We start from the raw sequence: 23,266 nt of genomic DNA, 5'->3' as shown, positions 1-23,266 counted from the left end.
GGTAAGAAAAACTAATCCAGGGTAATTGCCCAGGGAAGGCAAGAGACCACAGAGCCCTTGAGCTTCTGGTAACTCCCATTTACTTCAGCAAGGGGCTACATTTAAAACAGAAAAGGGAGGGCACAAACAGGAAAATGAGACCCTGGAGAGGTGGAGGATGGTGAATCCAGATCATCAGGCCCAGATACATAGTCTCCCAGGCAAACTCTGACCACGTGTGAACTCAGCCATGCATGTCATCTTTTTCCTCCCTGTTTTCAGATTGGATAATTCCTATTGATCTATCTTCAAGTTCACTGACTCTGTCCTCTGTCATCTCCATTGAGTGCCTTCAGTGAATTTTGTATTTCCATTGTTGTGTTTTTCAGTTATAAAACTACCATTTGGGGTTCTTTTTTGGAGTTTTAATTTTTGTTGTTGAGAACTACTATCCTTTCCACATGTTTCCACATGTTTCAGGGGCTATGTTGGTAATACTTACTTTACAGTCTCTGATCATTTCAACATTGACATTATGTTAGAGTTGATATTTGTTGGTTGTGTTTTTCTGGCAAGATGTTGAGGCTATCCTACTCTTTATTTTAATGTTGCATACTTTTGAATTATATTCTGGAAATATTATATTGTGAGACTTTGAGCCCTCTGAAGAATGTTGATTTTCTTTGTTTGTTTTAGCTGTCAGTTAACTCTATAGGTCCTGAACTGTCTTGTGTATCCTGTGGTTCCAATATAGGCAGACTTTTCAAAGCCTTTATGGGGCTATTTGTGTCTGCACCATGTATGTGCCACTTAGGGGCCAGTCTGGCACCTGGGCAGTGGTCCACAATACAACTCAGTTCCCAAAGCCTTTGCTATGCTGCTTCAAGTCCGATATTCCCATGCACAGATTTAAGGACACTTTCCTCTCTGTGATTTATGCCACGTGGCTCCTAGGGTCTCCTTTTCTCTTGCTGTAAAGCCAGGGGTTTAGTCTCCCTGTGCTGCCATGAACTTCCCCTGACTGGGTCTGCCTCAGACCAAAGTGGTGAAAGTAAAGAGAGAAACAGCTCATGAGGATTCTCTGCATGTTACTTGGACCCTGTTTATCCAAGTCTTCTGGCAAGAGAGGGTTCCTGCTCAGAGTTGTAGCACTTGTGCGGCTGCCGCAGGATTGTAGCTTCCATGACTGGAGGATAGGACTAGGAGGAGAAATAGAGAAAGGGGGGAAAAAAGGGAATTTCCACCAGAAGGAAAGTGGGTAGGGGGGCAGTAGAGAAGGATAAAGGGAGGATAAATGGTGATGGATGGAGACTTGACTTGAGGTGGCAAACATACAATATAATATGCAGGATATGTTATAGAATTGCACATTTGAAACCTATCTCGCTCTATTAACCAATGTCACCCTGATAAATTCAATAAAATAAAAATAATAAAGAGTAAAAAATAAGCAAAAAATAGAAGAGGATTTACCTACACATTTCTCAGCCCAGCAGGGGCTCCTTTTCCCAATCCTCTGGCCATAAAGAGAGGCTTTTCTTGGCATGTGGTTTTTGCCTGTGTCCATTGAACACCCCTGGGACTCTCGAGTCTATGTCAATAGCAATGGAAGGAAGAAAGATCAGGAAACCAATCCCCATATTGCATGTTATTCAAGTTTTGACTTCCCTCCACAAACTGCTGACTGTTGTTCTTTTTTCAGTGTCCTCAGATTTTAGTTTTTATTTATAATAAGTGGAGAAGTTGGAGGGAGTTTTAGAACCTCTAAGTCATAGTTTTGATTTGTTTGGTGGACATGTCTTTCTGGTGTGATCTCATAGTCCTTGTGATATTATAGTCCTTGGGATAGTACTTGGGATATTATTCTGCTTTTGGGGTTTTTATTTCTGATAACAACTTTGTGTAGGATTTTCCCTTTATATTTTTCTGTGGCTCACTTTTCATGAAAGTACCATTGTTGAACTTTTAGAAGGGGTCATGGTTAATGCATCCCAACCTTCCATTGTTTTTATTCAGTATTCGAAAATGTGGTTTCTTGCTTTCTGAGAATTCCTAACTCTGTCAGAGCTTGCCCTGTCTTCCCCACCTTTTTTATCAGTATCTTCTGTTTTCTTTGTCTCTGTGGTCTCATCTGGATCCTCTTTGATTCCATTCCCAGCGATGTTTCTTCTGTGTGGGGTCAGTGCTGGGAGGAGGCTCTGGTTGGTTGGCTCTGAGAGCACCAGGGCCTGAGATGACTCCAAGCTCCTAGCATTCCCTCTCCATTAACTTTGGAGGAACCACTCTGTTTCAGCTTCTATTTAAAAATATTTTTATTACTGTAATTTTCCATGTATAATGCACACTTTTTTGCCCAAATTTTTAAGGAAAAAATAAGAATGTGCATTATGCATGGGTAGTACTAATTCTGTATCTATATAAATGTTTTTAATTCTTTTATTTATGCTTAGGTATTAAAAGTGTGGCTCTAGAAAGCAATCACAATATCCATATGCAAAACAATACCCTAGGATATGATAATCAGTTTTGTTTCTAAATATAAATAAATAAATAATTGAATTAAAAAATTAAAATGAAAGATTCTTTCCTGAATGTTTGGGCCAAAAATTTGGATGGACATTATACATGGTAAAATATGGTATTTAAGTTTTAGAGAGGGGAAAGGGAGGAGAAAAACATTGATTGATTGCCTCTCACAAACATCCCAACCAGGACCAGGCTGCAACTGAGGCATGTGCCCTGACCAGGAATTGAACTGGAGACCTTTCAGTTTTTGAGATGGAGCTCAACCTGGGCTGAGCCATGCCGATTAAGGCTCAGCTTATACTTTTGAATTGGTCTACCATACTTTCCAGAGAATACCTGTTGGATATTTTTAAAAATTGAACTCATTGTGGGTAATGTTGGTTAATAACATTACATGAGTTTCAGGTGCACCACTCTATAATACCTCATCTGTATATTGCATTGTGTGCTCACTACCCAAAATCTAATGACCTTTGGTCATCATACACTTGACTCCCTTTACCCTCTTCATCCTCTCTGTATACCCCTTCCCTCCTTGTAAGCATCATTGTTGTCTGTGTCTGTGAGTTTGCTTATTTGTTTGTTTTTTGCTTTTGGTTGTATATCCTGTTGGCTATTTTTTATTATTTTCTTTTCAGGTCCATCAGGCACCCCTTGCTTCCCTCTGCTTCCTCCCTCACAGTTATTAATGCCACACAACCCTCGTGCACAGATTTTCCTCACCCGCATGTTGGGGTCTGTGGTTGTTTTACTTTGCTGCTCTGCTGTTTTTTTCTAGGTACTTTCTTTTAGATATTTTGGAATAGAAGTAGAGAAAGCTTAAGTGAAATTTCAAAGGACATCTGACACTAGTGCACATCTTCTGAATCCTACCTAGTCTAGTGGAGTCACACTTTAAGGAACCAGAAAAAGAAAAGCAAACTAAACACAAAGCCAGAAGAAAGAAAGAAATAATGAAGATTAGAGCAGAAGTAAATGAAATAAGGAATACAAAAATAATGGAAAGAATCAATGAAACCAAAGGTGATCCTTTGAAAAGATGAACAAAATTTACAAACCTTTAGCTAACCTGACTTTTAAAATAGAGAGAGAGAAAGAGGGCATGAATAAAAAAAATCAGAAGTGAAAGTGGGAACATTGCTACCAGTTATAGAAATTAAAAAGTATTGTAATAGAATACTAGGGGGAATTATATACAAATAAATTCAAAAATTTAGATTAAATGGACAAATTCCTAAAGACAGAGAAATTACTTAAGAAGTAATAGAAAATCTCAACAGACTTATAACAAGTAAAAATTGTATTTAAAAACCTCTCAACAAAGAAAAGTCCAAAACCAGAAGGTTTTACTAGATGAATTCTATCAAACATTTAAAGGAGAAGTAACACCAATATTCAATGCTTCCAAAAAAACAGAAGCAAAGGGAACATTTCCTAACACATTCTATAAGGTCAGCATTACCTTGATACCAAAGGCAAACAAAGACCCCACTAGAAAATAGAACCACAGACCAATCTTTCTTATACATATAAATGCAAAAATCCTCAAAAAATACTAGCAAACCAAATCCAACAGCACATGAAAAGAATTACATACTATAGCCAAGTGAAATTTACTCCAGAAATGCAAAGATGGTTTAGCATAAGAGAAATCAACCAATGTAATACACTTCATTAATAAATGAAGAAAAACCCACATAATCATTTCAATAGACGCAGAAGAAGCATTTGAAAAAATTAAACACGCTTTCATGACAAAAACATTCATAAAATTAGGAATATAATGGGGTCATTTATGAAAAACCCAAAACAAACATCATCCTCAATGGTGAAAACTTAGAGCTCCCCCGCCCCCCCGCACTGCGCCACACTCAAATGAGGAAAAAGAAAAAGATACCTATTTCACCACTGCTTTTCAATATTGTCATGGAAGTTCTATCCAGAGCACTTAGGTAAGAAAAGAAATAAAAGACAACCACATTAGGAAGGAATAAAAAAAAAACTATTTGCAGATGACATGATTCTTTATAAAGAAAATCCCATAGAATCCACAAAAAAACTTTAGTGGTAATAAGCAAAATTGGCAAAGTTGCAGGAGCAACAGTCAATGCACAAATATCAGTTGTGTTTCTATAAACTAGTAAAAGACTATTATAAAAAGAATTTTAAAAATACCATTTAAAATAGCATCCAGGACTTCTGGCCAAGATGGAGGCATAGGTAGATACACTGTGCCTCCTTGCACAACCAAAAGAAGGACAACAAATGTAAAAACAAAAAACAACCAGAACTTATAGAAAATTGAACTGTATGAAAGTTTGACAACCAAGCTGTTAAGGAAGAAACATTCATCCAGACCAGTAGGAGGAGTGGAGATGGGCAGCTGAGGTGAAGAGGACTCACGGCAAGGTGGCAGCTGAAGGACTGGGGCGGGCAAGGTGGCAGCTTGTGGACCAGGCGAGGTGGCAGCTGGTGGACAAGGCAGTACCACATTTGAGTGGATAAACTGGGAGGTACAACTGGGAAGTGAGACAGCAGCGCAACCCAGGATTCCAGCATGGGGATATAAAGCCTAAAAACCTCTGACTCAAAAAACCTGTGGGGGTTGTGGTGGTGGGGGAAATTCCCAGCCTCATAGAAGAGTTCACTGGAGAGACCCACAGGGTCCTAGAAAGTACACAAACCCACCCACTCTGAAATCAGCATCAGAAGTGCCCAATTTGATTGTGGGTTGTGGAGGAAGTGATTGAAAGCCTGTCCAGACCTGAGCAAGTGGCATTGTTCCCTCTCGAACCCCTCCCCCACATGGCCCACAAGGCAGCAATGTGGGTTGCCCTGCCCTGGCAAATATCTAAGGCTCTGCCCCTTACTATGTAATAAAAGGTGTACTGAGACAAAAAAGAAGAAAAAGGCCCAAATGAAAGAACAGATGAAAGCTCCAGAAAAAATACAACTAAGTGACAAAGAAATAGCCAACTTATCAGATGCACAGTTCAAAACACTGGTACTCAGGAAGCTCACAGAAATGGCTGAGCATAGTTGCAAAATAGAGGAAAGAGTGAAGGCTATGAAAAGTGAATTAAAGGAAAATGCACAGGGAACCAACAGCATCTTGAGGAAACTGGGACTCAAATCAATGGTTTGGAGTAGAAGGAAGAAATAAACATTCCAACAGAACAGAATGAAGAAACGAGAATTCAGAAATATGAGGAGAGGCTTAGGAACATAAAGGACAACTTTAAATGTTCCAACACCCAAATCATAGGGGTGCCAGAAGGAGAAAAGGAAGAGCAAAAAAATCAAAAACTTATTTGAAAAAATAATGAAGGACTCCCCTAATCCAGCAAAGGAAATAGATTTTCAGAGGGTCCAGGAAGCTCTGAGAGTCCCAAAGAAGTTGGACCCAAGGAAGCACACACCAAGGTACATCATAATTACATTAGCCAAAATTAAAGATAAGGAGAGAATCTTAAAAGCAGCAAGAGAAAAGGACATGGAAGTGCCCATAAGACTGTCAGCTGATTTCTCAAAAAAAAAAAACCCCACAAAACACAAAAAACACCAAACTTGCAGGAAAGAAGGGTCTGGAAAGAAGTATTCAAAGTCATGAAAGGCAAGGACCTACACCCAAGATTACTCTATCCAGCAAAGCTATAATTTAGAATAGAAGGGCAGATAAAGTGCTTCTCAGAGAAGGTCAAGTTAAAGGAGTTCATCAACATGAAGCCCTTATTATATGAAACGTTAAAAGGACTTAGAAAAAGAAGATCAAAACTATGAACAGTAAAATGATAACAAACTCACAATTATCATCAACTGAACAAAAACCAAAAACCTACAAAAGAAAAACCTACAAAAAAGAAAAATCAACTAAGCAAACAACTAGAACTGGAATAGAATCACAGAAATGAAGATCACATGGAGGGTTATCAGCAGGAAGGGGGAGGGCAGAGAATGAGGGAAAAGGTACAGGGAATAAGAAACATAAATAGTAGGTGGAAAATAGACAGGGGGAGGTTAAGAATAGTTTAGGAAATGGAGAAGTCAAAGAACTTATAGGTATGACCTATGGACATGAACTAAGGGGGTGAATACAGGTGGGAGGGGGGTCTAGGGCAGAAGGGAAAAAAGGGGGGAAAGGTACAACTGTAATACCATAATCAATAAAATATATTTAATAAATAAATAAAATAGCATCCAAAAGAATAAAATAACTAGGAAAAATTTAACCCAAAACACAAAACACTCGAATAATTGAAAACTACAAAATACTGCTGAAAAAAATTCATGAAGACCTAAATGAATGAAAAGTCACTTCATGTTCACTGACTGGAAAGTTTAATATTCTTAAGATAGCTCTACTCCCCAAAGTGATTTACAGATTCATTGCAATCCCTATCAAAATTCCAATGGCCTTTTTATTTTTTGCAGAAATGATCTATCCAAGTCTCAAATTCATATGCAATTAATTACAAGGGACTCCAATTAGCCAAAATAACATTGACAAAGAAAAAGTAGAGGGCTCATATTTCCTGATTTCCAAACTTATTAAATCTATAGTAATTGAAACACTGTGGTATCAGCCTATGGATAAACATGTAGACCAATAGAATAGAATTGAATGTCCAGAAATAACCTAAAACATCTATGGCCAATTGATTTTATTTACAATGGTGCCAAGACCATTCAATACAGTCTCTTCAAAAAATGGTGGAGTGAACTGGTTCCACATGCAAAATAATAAAGTTGCACCCTCATTCATTCTATATAAAAAATAACTCAACATGAATTAACTATCTAAATATGAGTTAAAAATATAAAAAATTTTAGAAAAAAATAAACTTTCATGACCACAAATTTGTCAATGGATTTTAAAATTTCACACCAAAAGCATGAGCAAATAATATATTAGACTTCCTAAAAACTAAAATCTTTTGTACATCAAAGTACATTATCAAAATATGAAAAGATAACCTACAGAATGGGAGAAAATATTGAATATTTGTAAATCATACATTTTATGAGTCTAATATTCAGTATATAGAAAGAACTCTAATAACTCAAAAACAAACAAAAACCCAATTTAAAAGTGAACAAAGAACTTCAATAGGCATTTCTCCAAGAAAATATACAAATGGCCAACAAACACAGAAAAAGATGTTCAATACCAGTGGTCATTAGGGAAATGCAAATCAAAAACACAATGAAATACCACTTCAACCCCTCAGAGATGGCTAAAATGAAAAGACAGATAATAAGAGGTGCTGGTGATGATGTGGAGAAATCATCACTGCTATTGGGAATATAAAATGGTACACCCATTGGAAAACAAGATGGAAGACCCTTCAAAGGATGAACATAGAGCTATATGACCCAGTGCTTCCACTGTTAGGCATAAACCCAAGATAATTCAAAACATATGTTTATACAGAAACTTCTGTACAAATGTACAGCAACATTGTTTATAACAGTCAAAAAGTAGAAGCAATCCAAATGTTCAAGAACTGATTAATGGATAGTCAAAAGTGGTACACCCATATGATGAAATATTACTTGGTCCTAAAAAGAAATGAAGTTGATACATGCTACAATATGGACAGACCTTGAAAACATTATGCTAAGAGAAAGAAGATATAAAATACCACATATTATATAATTCCATGTATGTGAAATATTCAGAATAAGCCAATTTATAAGGACAAAAAGTCGTTTAGTCTTTGCCAGGGACTGGGGAAAGGACAGAATGGGTAGAGACTGCTGAAAAAATATGAGGTTTCTTTTTGGAGTGATGCAGCTGTCTGGAGTCAAAGAGTGGTGACAATTTCACAGGCTTGTGACTATGCTAAAACCCACTGAGCTGCACACTTTAAAATGGTGCATTTTGTGGTGTATGAATTATATCGTGAAGGTAAACTTTGCCAATTTCTATTGGGAAGGTCTCTACAGCTGTAAGGACAACAGATCAGGGGCTGGGGTGAGAGAGACCTTAACAATCGTACATGTGAAAAAGGCTTCTGCGTTTCCTCTGTAAAGGGTGTGACCTGGACCATGTCCTAGGACACAGCTCACTTCTTCCACTACATTGGTGGTAGCAGAGAGAGGAGCCTTGTACTGTCCATGGTGCTGACCTCAAGGGACTTGGTTCTTGTAAACCTTCCTGAGAATTCATTTTCCTTAAGGGCTCTTATCCTTCTTCATCTTAGTCCTATGATCAGGGCCCCTGAAGAGTTTATAAGCTGCATCTGATGCAACAGCTCACATACTTTTTAATAACTCCCATTGCTCTTGCCCTGAGCAGCCTGAGCCCAGCTTCAATTCACAAATTAAGCCTAAGTTTTGTCCTCTGAGGACTGTCCCTCCCCTTAAGGCCAATCCTATATGTGTTCCTGGTTTTAGAGAGGCCAGAGAAATAGAGCTGTGGAAGAAGGGTGGCCTGGAAGATGGGGGGGGGCCCTAAGTCCACTTGGCCACTTTGGGCTGGAGGTAGGTGATGCTGCCAGTGTCCTTCTTATGGACAAGTCAGCACTGAGAGGGCTCCTGCCAAAGCCTATTGTAAGATAAGCATGGGGTGGAGGGAAGGTATGGGGAAGTCATGGGGCAAGAATACTGGGGGGCAGGATTTGGGGAACAGTGCATTTCATCTGGAAATAAGGCTTTCATCTGTATTGGCTTATGTATTGGGTGGAATTTAGGACAGAGGGTGGGAGAAAGAGCAGAATATAGATGATACTGGTTTCTCCCCCCATCCCACATACAATCTACAGCTTCTTTCCACACCCAGGGGAAAACAACAGGGTCTCTCTCACACTTCCTACCCTCTAATGTTTCCCTTCTAATCTTTTATTACACTACCTTCCTCCTCTTCCTGTCTGCTGCCTCTCCCACTCACTTCAGGTTTTCACCCCTTCTTTATTGCTATACCTCCATCTTATCCTTCCTTAAATCCTGTGTCTAATAAAACCTCTTAATGCTCCCAAGATGACCTCCAACTAGATTCACCCCTATTTTTGGAACCACTTATTTCTCCTCCCCTCCTTCCTCTTAGTCTAATGTGGACTGACGTTCTGAGAGCAGGACAGATGGGAGACAAGATTGAGTAACAATAGGAAGCAGCCTGGAATCCTTTCATTACCCTATACATATCATGCCCTTCCTTTATGTCTCTTTGTTTTCTTTCCCATCTAGAATCCCTCTAAATCTATTCTCTGTGAAGGTAGGTGGAAGAATCACTTCCAAAGATTCTTATGAGTGTGTAGAAAGAATGCTGGCAATGCTAAGATGATGCTTCTAGGTTCGTGAACATGGTGATGCTGGGCATTAGAATCCTGGCTGCCCTTCAAGGTCCTTTATACTGAACTTTTTTATGCAGTGGCTACTCTATCTCCTCCCACCTCTCTCAGTGGTCTGACCTGTCCTGGAGCTCCATCCACTATGAAAATATCATGCATTCTTTTGGGAAACATCTATGAGAAAGTTTGTATGTCCCCTAGGAACTGTGTAGCACTAAACATCAGATTCACATTGAATCACAAGCACATGTGAGGTTGCAGAGCCATCCTTATGGAAATCCTTGAATACATGTAATGTATGGAAGAGCTCATTACTCTCAGGCCTTGAGGGAGGGGTAGAATTCAAATAAGTGAACAGGATGGGAAAGTGATCAGGTTGGGCATTGGCCTGACAAAAGCCTCTGAGGCCAGAGGAATGGAGGAGCTCAGTTTGGATGAAGCCAAGGATTCTTAGAGGGGAGCAAGTAGAAAGAGAATTCTAGTTAAGAGTGCAGTTCTGGGACTAATTAGAGCTGGTTCAGAGTCTGAGCTCTGCTACTCATTTTTTGTGTGAGCTGGGGAAAATTATGTAACCTCTTTAAGCCTCAGTTCACTTGTCTGTAAAGTGGGGGTAATTAATAGTAATTACTATATTTTATAAGCATGAGAATAGTGCATGAGAATTAAACAGGATAATGCTCAACATTGGGCCTAGCACATAGAAATCACTCAATAAATGTTTATGACTACAATGACAACAATTACTATCACTAACAATAAATGTCTGACTACTTCTGTTGAGCAGCAGGTGGATCTGCAAAGAAAGTCGGGAGCCAGGTTGTGTGGAAACCCCTAAAAACCCATGTAAGTGTGAATTCTTTCCTGTAGACAGTAGAGAACTGTGAATTTTTTTTTAAGGAATTAACAATTTTATTGGGTTCAGAATAGAAGTCCATGTGTGTTGAGGACCTCTATATTTGTCATACATTTTTTCCCTTCTATGTTCTTTTAGGCCTATTTCATAGCCTCATGAGCTGCTTTTTCTTCCAGTAGTAAATCTGGCCCTTCTCCTTCCTCTTTTCCAGAGTGGACATGACTACCTGGTGCTTCCAGCCAACCTCATGAGCCAGTACCCGAGGGAGGCAAACTTTCATATAGGTTTACAACACACAACTTTGAGGATAGCAGGAATCACATTCTGCTTTTTCTTGTCATAGAGTGGCAGGATCTGCGGGATTCTGTCAAACACCTTGATGTGGTCTAGGGAGGCCAGGCCTCTCCTGGTCTTAGAGGGGAGCATGCCTCACAGGTCTGCCAAAGGATGCAGCTGGGGGTTTGGAAGTGGGTCAGGGTCACAGGATGGGCTGGTATCATCCACTTGTGGAGGAAGGCCAGGCACTTCAACTTGTTTCTGCAGAAATTGCCAGAAATGTTGATGCTCTCTCAGTGTATGACCTCTGGGCTCAGCAATACCTGCTTGGCCACCATGGCTGCCCAGTGACTCAGGAGGTGACTGCAGCCATTCAGCACTTCCACAACCACCTCTTAAAAACTATGGGACATTTTTGAAAAAAAAATTGATCTAGAAGAGAAAATATCTTTTAGGCAGTTGACTTATACATGATGTTGTGCAGTGTGCATCTCTAACTGATATAGGCCTATAAAAGGGTATGATAGCTGTAGTCTTTATACAGACAAACATAAAAATAGAGCTAATATACCTACACTGATGGCATTTGAGGAATAGTGACCAGGTGGGAGGGTTGGGGCAGCAGATTTCTCAGAGAGGCCAAACCATGCCATTTAAGATGTTGCCCACCCAGTCTCACTTCCACAAGGGCACAAAGCCAGAGACAAATACATATTTCCCTCTGTTGGCTTTGCTCTGATGCCTGTCCAGGAGTGTCTGCTCCACTCTTGCCTGCCTCAGGGCTTCCTGCCCTAGTGGGCAGGGACAAGCCCATTCTAACCCTAAATCATCATATCATTTTCCTTCAAAAGGCTGCCAGAAGTTCTCAGTTGCCCATGGAGATGATTTTCAAATGGTTCCCTGTTGGGAGTCACTAAGCCACAGAATAAACAGAGTGCCTCTCCTGGCAACATCATTTTTTACACAAATATTTAGGATAAATACGAGTTTTTGATGAGATAAACATGGCAATATTCTGAGTACTGTTAACACCTCACAGGTAACTTTAGAGATAATTCTGATTTCTGTTTGTTTACAGAAGTTAATACAAAATAATTGGTATGTATTTATTCAGTGTGGCTCTGCTGTTCCTCCTGTGTCTGAGGCGGCAAACAGGGAGGAGTCCTCTTCCTGTGTTCTGTTATCGACCTGGGGTGGGGACTTGGGAAATTTTCCTGAACAATTAAACAATTTAGGAAAACTATAACCCAAGGGAATGGGTTTTAACCCAGTTTATTTTTTCAAGTGAATGTCTTTTAGACCTGTCACTGAACAAAAGAAAATGTTTCTTCCCTATCCTATATTATATATAACACCTTGGACTTCCCAAAGTTTTAGAAGCCACATGCTTATCATTTAAAAGCCCTGTCAAAGATTGTCTAGAGAGGCAATGGAAAATGCACATAAATTTTAAAATAGGAAACATGAGAGTTCAAGGAAATTTGGTGTTTGCCCTGAGTTACATAGAGCTCCCTGTGCAGAGGGTCCCATGACAATAGATGTCATTAGAGAAGCATTTCTGTGGAAAAGTTGGAGAAGCACTCATCGTCTAGGCTGCACTACAGCTGAGATCATCTGCTTGTTTTCCTGTACATTTGTCTCTGCATTTGTCCGTGACAACTTCCTCTAGTGCATGCCAATCTTCCTCAGACCTCTGCCATGAGGAAGCATCTATTTGTTTATTTAACAATGGCTAGCCTCTACTTGCCATACTCAAGGCTTTTGCACCTAGGTTAATAATATTTGTGGTCACAGGTGCTGGCTGACATGTTTATTCTTCACTATGGTCCAACTGTATTTGTATTGCTTTCGGTTCACTAGGCACATACTGGGCACAGTGGGTATGAATCAGATATGAAACCCATGGACAAGGACTGTGGTTGGAGGAGAAAAAGACCCATAAATGCCCATAATACAATGTTGGGTGTGGTTAGCGAGGTAAGTCTGTGAGAGCCTAAAAAATGTGTTTATCTCCATGGAAGGCTCTCCTAAGTTTCATCTTGGAATAGCACAGAATAGTGTGACTTTGATCAACTCCATCCTGAAACTCCACAGGAAAATGATGGAATTTTCATAATGTTTGTTTTGCAGGTTTCTCTCTAGGTATATGGGAGAGATCCCATGGAACCACAGAACAACACATGGGTATCAGAGTTTGTCCTCTTAGGGTTCTCACAGACCCAGGAGCTCCAGAAACTCCTGTTCCTGGTATTTCTCTTTGTCTATGTCACCACTGTCTTGGGAAACCTCCTCATCATGGTCACAGTGACCTTTGACTCCCGGCTCCACACCCCCATGTACTTTCTGCTTCGAAATCTGGCTGTCATAGACCTCTGTTATTCCACAGTCACTTCTCCAAAGATGCTTGTGGACTTTTTTCATGAGACCAAGACCATCTCCTACCAGGGCTGCATGGCCCAGATCTTCTTCTTCCATCTCTTGGGAGGTGGAACAGTCTTCTTTCTCTCGGTGATGGCTTATGATCGCTACATAGCCATTTCCAGGCCCCTTCACTATGTCACCATCATGAATACTAGATTGTGCGTGGGGCTGGTGGTGGCTGCCTGGGCAGGGGGCTTTGTCCACTCCATTGTGCAGCTGGCTCTGATGCTCCCATTGCCCTTTTGTGGCCCCAATGTCCTGGATAACTTCTATTGTGATGTTCCACAAGTGCTGAGACTTGCCTGCACTGACACCTCCCTCCTAGAGTTCCTCATGATCTCCAACAGTGGGATGCTGGTTCTTATCTGGTTCCTGCTCCTTCTGGTCTCTTACACGGTCATCTTGGTGATGCTGAGGTCCCACTCAGGGCAGGCCAGGAGGAAGGCAGCTTCCACCTGCACCACCCACATCATCGTGGTGTCTATGATCTTCATTCCCTGTATCTACATCTACTCCCGGCCCTTCACCCCCCTTCCCCATGGACAAGGCTGTGTCCATCAGCTACACGGTCCTGACCCCCATGCTCAACCCCATGATCTACACCCTGAGGAACCAGGACATGCAGGCAGCCATGAAGAAGTTAGGCAAGCGCCTAGTGATCTGCAACAGGGAGTGAACTTTAAATAGGTCACCTTTAAATGACAAACTTCTGTCTAAGCTTTCATTTTCACACATGAAAGCAGAAGTCTTTATGGAGTATGACAATTAGGATTAAATTAATATTTCTATGAACCAACTCCTGTGTCAGATACTGTGGTGAGCACTTTTATCTCATTTTCAGAAAACTGACAATGCATATATTATTCTTATATTAAACAGTTTGACAAATGAGGAGACATGGAGATAAATCACTTGCTCCGTAATGGGCAGCGAGGGAGTGGCAGACGTTGGCCAGACACGCATTTCCTCTGACTCCAAGGTTACAGGCAGGAGATGTGGGTGGGCCTGGAAACTCAGGGTCTCCCACACCTGCAAGGGAAAACCTGAGGGTTCCTCGTCTATGGGACAATATATCTGTGATAAATGGTTAACAATTTCATCTTAACTCTGGAACAATCACATTCTTTTCTGCTCTCTGGGTCTCTGCCTAATCACCTACTGTGGTATATAAGAAGTCATCTCCCTTTTAACATTGTGTAAATATTACTTCCCATAAGCACATTTGCCCATTGTATGTTTTCTACTACCAAACATTCCTTGGATAGGCTGTGAACTGCTGTACTTTCCCAACACAGTCTCTACATCACTTGGAAGACATAGCTGAGAGGAGCAGTATGTAGGATGGTTGGGGAACCAAGTTCAGAGAAGGCAGGCCACATATATTAGTGTCCCAGATGTGGGGGTCATGAGTTCAGTTCCAAGGCCAACCCCTCATGGCCATTCCCTCTGACTTCTGCCCTGGAATGAGAACCCCTTGAGGGTAGAGGCTGTGCTTTAGTCACCTGTAAATAGTCCCAGCACCTTGACCAGTGCCTCACATGGAGAGGCATTTCTGCTTTCCCTGCATCTTGTTCTTTCCCTGTCAATTTCAGAACCTAGTTTTTATTTCTGCCACTACCATATTTCTGTTTATTCTCTCCATCTCCTTTGAGGTACATCTCACTTAGTAAAAGTCTTTGGCCTTGTCTAATGTTGATTCAAAGTTAAGAAGATAGTGTACAAGCTTTTTATTTCTTTTTCCCTTCTAGCAACCATCCCACACAAGAAATAAAAATCTTTTGGGGTTCTCTCTAAGCCATCATGGCAACTCTGACTTTAACTTTCCTGTTCTCATTTCACACTCTTCTCCCCGTTCACAGTGGACCTGTGGAGGTGAGGGGAGAGGAAATAAACTTAGTGTCCTATTTCATTTGTGTGGTCCTCTAGGGAACTGCTTCTTGAGACGTGGAAATGTAGCCCAGCACCCATGTAGAAAACCAGTGGGGGGCATCATGGCACACAGGACCACAACCATGAAGAAGTTCTCCCATGGGAAATTAGGCCTGCATTATACCTAGGCTGCTTTGTGACTTGCTCTTGCTAAAATTCTCTCACCCTGAGTTCAGGCAGCAAGCCATTGCTGCATATCTTTAAAGTAACTTCCTGAAGTCTATGCTAATTCTCCCAAAGACTGAAATGTAACTAGACCTGTTAGTCTTGTCATTCCCTTGCATTTGCAACATTTTTTAATGTACTGAATTTATGAGTTTGGGTCATGGCAGCCCTCGGGTGCCTCCTTGTCTAAATTCTTATTTGTGCCTTATGATATATATAGAGGTTATTTCTTAAGATTGCATTTGGGAACAGCAAATAGTAGGTTTCACAGGCTTAACAACTACAATTGATTTTACAAACAAAGAACAGGGAGATGTTGGGAAACTGCCCTGCCTGGTTTAAGAAGCTGTAACCCCCTCATGGCTAAGGCTGAGTGAGTGACCTTTGGACCAGAAGCCACTAAGGAGACAAAGCTTATTTCCCTGGCAGGGGCATTGCTTCTGCTCCTTTTTCTTCACCCTGCCTGGCTCCCACTGCTTGATCAGTTAGCCAATGACGGGTAAGATTCCCCAAACAGGGAATGACCTAAGACAGGCATGATCATGTGGAGGCCCCAAGGAAGGACTTAGGGGGCTATAGCAAAAGGGGGTGATGGACCCTCACACCTTGGCGTTGACATAGCCTGAAGTCTCATTCTGTCTGCAAGAAGTCTCTTGGCTGCCTTACTTCCCCTGCCTGACTTAAGCCTGAAACAGACTTAAGCCTGAAACAATGCTGGTGGTGGGTGCCACCCTGTGCTGGAATGGGTGGGTTCCCTAGGGCACTCAGACCTAAGAAAGAATATGTAAAATCCTGTGAAACCTGCTTTGTTTAGAATGATCTCAATTAAATGATAAGGGTACAAGTAAGAAGTGAGTTTTTTCCTCAAAAGTTTTATGGCTCTTTAGCTATCTGACCCTGACTCAAAATAGGCCCTCAAAGTTTTTTTGTGTGTTTGATTCTTACTGCCTGATAATGATTAATGAGCTTTACCTGTATTCTTCTGCAAAACGAACCCAATAAAAGCCTGTCAAGGCAAGGGTTAGGGCGCTCTCCTCTTGAGAGAGTAGCAGTGCCATCTTTTTTCCTCCACAGGACTCGGTAGTCCATATAAATTTGTCTCATGTCTCATCCATAACACTGTGGACACTGCAGGTTGTTGTCTGCATCATGGTCCCTTGGAAAGATTTTCCTCCTTTTACATGAAATTCCTTTAAGTGACTGATGATAACTCTTCCCATCCTCCAAATTATCTGTTCTCCAGGTACAACATCTGCTAATTACAATCTACACTGTTGACCCAAAGGGAAGAAATGTGAGAAAATGTCCTCAGATGTATTGTACACATGTTAATTCCACAAGATGAGGTGCCTGATTCTTCACTGAATTTGTTGAGAAATACCCCATTTAAATGAATACAGCTATATCCAGGAAAGTTTACACCTTTAAGACATCTTTTACTGAAGCTATGCTGTTTTTACAATGTAAATTTGACTCAGATCTAAATTTATTAACCCTAAATGGGTTGTTGCAATGTCTTCCACTATAAAGACTTTAGAGGGGAAAAAATGTTCATAAAATGGCTTACCTTAAAAAATATCCCCAGTGCTCTGATGCTGTCTTCAGTAGTGTAGTGGGACAACAATAGACTCTGAGGCCATGGGGTTCCAGTTCAGGCTCTAACTCCTGTTGGTTGTATTCCTTTCGGACATCAATGAACCTCTACTCCTTTAGCTGTGAAATTTCCATAATGCCTCACGGTGTTGTGCAGATCAGTGGCATGATTGCAAAACATCCAGCACAGTCCCTGGCACATAGTAGTTGCTCAGTTAATGTTAGTTCTTTCACATATTCCCATTTACCATTATGATGATGATGATGATGATGATGATATTTTTTTACTTCCCATCTATACTTTTCAATTAAACCAAGAAAGTTAGGCATCCTTATGACCTGAACAATCAGGTAGAGTAATGCACTTTGGTTATGTTGTTTATTTGTAGGACTAGCAAAAAACAGCTCTCTCAAAGAAGGCCATAAGTTATTTTAGTGATAGTCGATTAATCCCGGTACACAGAATATTTCACTTCTCAGCCTTATTAATCCCTAGATCCTGCTATTTCAGTTGTATTCATAATCAAGCACAGCAATGATTTAAGTGTAAAGAGGAAAAGACCTCAGCCAACCTTGTCTAAGTTTTCAACCTCATGTATGATGCACAGAAAGTGATGTGCCCATCAGGGTTCCACCAGAGAAGCAGGACCAGTGGGCTGTGGATATACGAGGTCTGGCACAAATAACGCCCCTTTTAATTACAAAATCATAAGCACGTAATTCCGTAACATACCACTTTCACACTCCAGCACATCACATGACATTTTAGGTGAAATGCTAAAATTAAAACAATAAATTATTCCATCCACATTGTTGCCCCACCAACCACACTCAAGCAGACCTTACTCCTGCCAGACCCAGTACATGGTAAGAGATTTTTCTCAAGGAAAACAATCAGTTGTACACAGTTGTGAGACTGGCCGGGCAAGTATGAAACCTGCAGGGCAGGCCATCTGGAAGGGCCAGCTGGATCTTGGGCAACAGCCGAAGTGGCAGTTCAGAATTCCACCTTCCTCAGGGAAACCTGGGTTCTGCTCCTCAGGCCTTTCAGCTATTTGCATCAGGCCCACCTGGTTATCTAGGACAACCTCCTTTGCTTAAAATCAGCTGATTATGGACATCAAAAACATCTACAAAAAAACCCAAACCCATAACAGCAACACCTGAAACCTATTTAATTTTATTAACCAATATTACCCCAATACATTTAATAAAATTAAAAAAGAATTAGTGCTTTTGAAAAATCTATATTTCTTATGTGTGGAAGAGCTTTACATTGTTTCTTATCTCTCAGGCAGATACTTTATTTTGCCAAGTATAAACCTTTGCAAGGAAGGAATTCTGGCCAACATGGAAACACTCTGTAGATCAGAGAGCTCAAAGAAGTCAGACCGTGTTTCTACAGCTCGTTAAGATTACGATGCCAGTTAACTCCAGTTTTGATCAATTCCTCATAACAAGAAAATATCTGGGTTTCCTGTACCAGTCCTTGTACTGGAGGTAGTAGTAATTCACATGTAGAGAGTGCTGGCAGTTTATAGATGATGTGAGTAGATGTGGCTATGGAAGGTGAATCCACGTTGGGGATCTGGTTGGCAAAATAAAGGGCAAGGTTTACAGGGTAATAAGTTTCCATTGTAGATACAAACATTTTCCCACCTCTGACTTTCTCTAAGTAAAGATCAGTTAAGTTTAAAAGTGGAAGGAAAGGAGAAAGAAAAGGAGGAGGAGAAGAAAGAAAGAAATCAACCCAGTTAATCTTGCCGAGTCCATGAGAGGGAACATCCCAGTGTGCTGGGAGCCAGTTTTTGGCTCTGTGTGGGGCCCCAAGAGCAGCAGCAGCAGCTCCATCTGAGAGCTTGTTACAGAGGCAAACGCCTGGCCTCCCCATTGACCCACTGAATGAAGAAGATGGCTGGGGCTGGGGAACACTAATTTGTTGTTTAACACGCTTTTCGGGTGATTCAAGGATAAGAAGCACTGGCCTAAGGAGAGAAGTTCTTCTAAAACTTCCAGAGTCTTTTTTTTAAGGGACTTTTTGACCTTTTGGATGTTGGCCTGGGAATCCAACATTCTACAGATCTTTGAAATGTTCATTACCCTTGGTACTCTTTTCCCCCAAGGAGTGCCTCTCAAAGAGTATGTGTTTTTGAGACATTGGAAACTTTTTAACAACTCCCATTGCTCCTTTGGCCCCAGTGGTAATCAGCCCAGTCCTGCTTCCTGAGCCAAGGCCAATATTTCTCCCTGAAGATATTGCCTCTTCCCCTAGGATCACACTCACTGCTCTGTATGCGAGGTATGGGAGTGGCTAGGAAACCAAAGCTGCAGGTAAAGGATCTCCAAGAAGATGTAAGGTCTGAAGGCTCTCTCTCCTTCTGGGCTGAAGGAAGGTGAGAGACCAGGGTTCCCTCATCTGTAAATAGATGGGCTGTGGGAAGGATCTAGAAACACTGGTGGAAGGTGGGGAGAATAAACAAGGGACACAGACTTGACAGTAGTGAGTCTAAAGTGTGAGGAGGGCCTCAGAAAGCAATGCGGGGGAGTGGGAGGTTGAAAACAGATGCCCAGGGGTGCATGGGAACACCCAGGCTTTTGAAGACCAAGTGAAGAATTGGCCCTGTGGTGTAGAGGGAGGATGCCGAGAGCAAGGGGTAAGGAAATACATCACAAAGTTCTCCCCATAGTCTCTAAAAACAAGATCACATAATTGTCTACTAATACATTAAGTTAGAAAACATTTTTTGAGCAACTGCCAGATTAGAGTTGCTGTGATAGGTGCAGGGGGCTACTAAGTTACTGAATTTACAATCTAGTGAAGAGAGACAAGAAGAAAAAAGTAAATGTTATGTCTGAGTTATTTATAAAATGCATTGGAACCCAGAGAAATTCCTTCTGATTGGGAGACATGGGGAAAGGAGTACAGAGAAGGATATATCTGAGTATTTAGTTGAGAAGACAGTAGAAGGTATTCCAGGAAACAGAATCCATTACCAAAACTATGAAGATAACCAGACACAGGAATTCCATGAAGAAAGACCATTTCCTGGATACAGGGATGCTGATTAGAAAGGTAGATGTAGGCTACATTTCATTGCTTTGTAAGGCATGCTGAAAGGGAGTTGCATGCATGTACGTAAGCATGGTTTTCTACCTTGAATTGATCCGCAAAACATGTTAGGGGACTTCTAAGAGTTGGAGTTTTAAGCCGTAGGCACTACACAGTCATTAAAAAATTATAATGAGGGAGAAACATGGTCAGATATGAGTGTAAAGAGACCTCTTAGACAGCTATCTAGAACATGGACTGAAATGGAAGCAGAAGGGTGGGATTAAAAAGACCTCTAATAGATAACAGGTTGCAACAGGCAGGTGAGAGAGGACGGGAGATTGAGACAAGGTGGCGGGAGTGGGAGGCCACCTCCCCCCTCAAGTGTTACCCTCCATCTCTCATCTTCCATCCCCTTCTCCACCTTTGGCCCCATTCCCTCCCTTGCCCCATCACCTTTCCACCCCTTCCTCCACATGCTCTATCCCTTCCTCTCACTTCCTCTTAATCTCCCTTCTTTATTCCTTTGTCTATCCTATTTCTCTTATTTCAACATCATCCTTTGTTTTCCACCTTTGTATTCAGTAACATATTCTAAAATTGTTATTCCTTTCAGAAGAGCTGAGTCCCTTTCATACAATTTCACCTTGTATTTCTTAGTCCAGAGAACCTCTCTCTCTCTACTCTTTCTCAGCACACACACCATGGATGTCCTGTCCTCACTCAATAAGGGGCCACCTACCTCAGTGACATGCGAGGAAGGGGGCACTGAAGAGGTGCACAGCCAGCAGTAAAATCACAACCTTTTTGAGTATTAACTGTCAACAAGATTGGGCAAAGATAAGATCCACATGATAAGATCTACACTTATGACTCTGGGAGCTTACAATTGAATTATGGAGGGAAAACACAGACATGTGAAAAGTTCATTAAGACTGTAATGTGTTAAATGTTGCATTAAAAGTGATGGGTAGAAAATGTGTTAGAGACAGGACGAAGAGAGGATGCCATTGGCATAAGAGACTACACAGAGGAGGGTGATTATCATTTACTATTCCAGCAAATTTATGTGTTATTTTATTTAATCCCAAAGGCTATTCTATAAAGAAAACATTTTTATTCTGCATTTTGTTGCAGATGTAGACACTGAGACCGAGAGATTAAGTAACTTACTCAAGGTCAAATCTCAAGGAAAGAGAAGCCCTGACATTCAACTGCAGGTCTGTTGGACTCAAAGTGTCTTCCCACCACTTTATTACACTGAATCTCTGAATGGTACGTTGCATGTGTCTCTGGATGGCTTTAAGGTCTCATAAATATATATGCCAGCACCAACTTGTCAACCCTCCAGAGACGGGGTTATTTCATCGTCACCTGGGAACATGGTCTGCCCATGATGATGACCATCACATGGACCTGGACAACTCAGTTTAGCCCCTGAGCACTAAAGGTGACTTTGGGAATCTATGCATGTGGTTCATTTTCTTTCGGTGTATAGAAAAGACACCATGGAATCAGGGAATCACACATGGGTGTCAGAATTTGTCTTCCTGGGGCTCTCAAAGACACGGGAGCTCCAGCTTTCCCTGTTTCTGGTATTTCTGTTTGTCTATACCACCACTGTTGTGGGAAACCTCCTCATCATGGCCACAGTGACCTTTGACTCCCAGCTTCACACCCCCATGTACTTTCTGCTTCGAAATCTGGCTGTCATAGACCTCTGTTTCTCCTCAGTCACTGCCCCAAAGATGCTGGTGGACTTCCTCTCTGAGAAGAAGACCATCTCCTACCAGGGCTGCATGGCCCAGATCTTCTTCTTCCACTTTCTGGGAGGTGCCATGCTCTTCTTTCTCTCAGTGATGGCCTGTGACCGCCTTGTTGCCATCTCCCATCCCCTCCACTATGTCACCATCATGAACACTCAGCTCTGTGTGGGGCTGGTGGTGGCTGCCTGGGCAGGGGGCTTCATCCACTCCATTACCCAGCTGGCTCTGATGCTCCCACTGCCTTTCTGTGGCCCCAACGTCCTGGATAACTTCTACTGTGATGTCCCACAGGTTCTGAGACTTGCCTGCACTGACACCTCCATCTTAGAGTTCCTCATGATCTGCAACAGTGGGTTGCTGGATGTCATCTGGTTCTTTCTCCTCCTGATCTCCTACTTGGTCATCCTGGTGATGCTGAGGTCCCACTCAGGGCAGGCCAGGAGGAAGGCAGCTTCCACCTGCACCACCCACATTGTTGTGATGTCTATGGTCTTCATTCCAAGCATTTACCTCTATGCCCGGCCCTTCACCCCCTTCTCCATGGACAAAGCTGTGTCCATCAGCCACACGGTCATGACCCCCATGCTCAACCCCATGATCTACACCCTGAGGAACCAGGACATGCAGGCAGCAGTGAAGAGATTAGGGAGACACAGACTGGTTTTTAAAAGGGAGTGACAGTGGGTAGGTCACTTTGTTTTCCATTTGTAGAGTGGGCAGAGAGCCACTTTATCTGTTCTCTTTATTGTGGATATGTTGTGAGGGTCATAGTAGAAGAGAGGGAATTTTGAAACTAAGCAACTTACTCAGATTTTTAAGAAAAAGAAAGTATCTTTGTTTTTGTAGGTGATGTATGGTTTGACACTCCTATGATAGTAAAGTATATTCTCGTGGAAACATCCTGGAAAATTACTCCCTCCTTTCCACCTTCCTGATGGAACTTTCCTTCTGTGATGACAACATGTCCCCATAAGGGCAGTTCTGTTTTCTGTGTTTGCCTCTTTCCAATACCCCCTTTGGCCCTTGTCCAGAGTGATAGAGAGAGTGCAGAACTTGGAGACTTAGCCCTAAATTGGGAGCCCTTGTTCCATTACTTACCAAACTTGTGACCTTGGATGTACCACTTAGCCCCAGTTGAATTCATGGATGCCTCCTTACTGAACTGGCATAAAACAATATGTGTCCCTATAATCTCACAGATTTGTTACAGATTCAGATGAAAATGAATAAGAATATTATGTAAATCATTGAACTGATGTAAGGATTATCGTTATTGTTACTATTGTGCCTGGCATTTATTCTTTCATCAGTTGGTAGTGTTTTAGAAGTAGGGCAGAAATGCCTAAGTGCAGTGAGGGAGGTCTGGAGAGGGCGGAGGCTGAACTCCAGAGGGGCCATGCCACTTCCCCATGGGTGAAAC

The 23,266-nt window shown here is 41.6% G+C and overlaps 2 protein-coding genes and 1 pseudogene across 2 annotated transcripts; 2 read left to right on the top strand and 1 right to left on the bottom strand.

The window, feature by feature from the left end:
- Nucleotides 1-1,082: 1,082 nt before the first annotated feature.
- On the bottom strand, nt 1,083-11,737 carry LOC123816885 (annotated as a pseudogene).
- A 1,346-nt stretch (nt 11,738-13,083) lies between these two features.
- On the top strand, nt 13,084-14,020 carry LOC123817476 (olfactory receptor 4D1-like). The gene is given in 2 exon segments (XM_045837181.1): nt 13,084-13,872; nt 13,874-14,020. Coding segments are annotated over 2 exon segments (936 nt in total).
- A 7,568-nt stretch (nt 14,021-21,588) lies between these two features.
- Nucleotides 21,589-22,524, top strand: LOC123817486 (olfactory receptor 4D2-like). Its single transcript, XM_045837191.1, has one exon. It carries the CDS (start codon nt 21,589-21,591, stop codon nt 22,522-22,524), a length of 936 nt encoding a protein of 311 aa, XP_045693147.1.
- The last annotated feature ends 742 nt before the right edge of the window (nt 22,525-23,266 follow it).

The sequence above is a fragment of the Phyllostomus hastatus genome, unplaced genomic scaffold (assembly GCF_019186645.2).
Source record: "Phyllostomus hastatus isolate PE091 unplaced genomic scaffold, TTU_PhHast_1.1 phas_contig_210, whole genome shotgun sequence".
NCBI lineage: Eukaryota > Metazoa > Chordata > Mammalia > Chiroptera > Phyllostomidae > Phyllostomus > Phyllostomus hastatus.
Note: the sequence above shows the minus strand (reverse complement) of the source record. Positions and strands in the feature narration are given on the sequence as shown.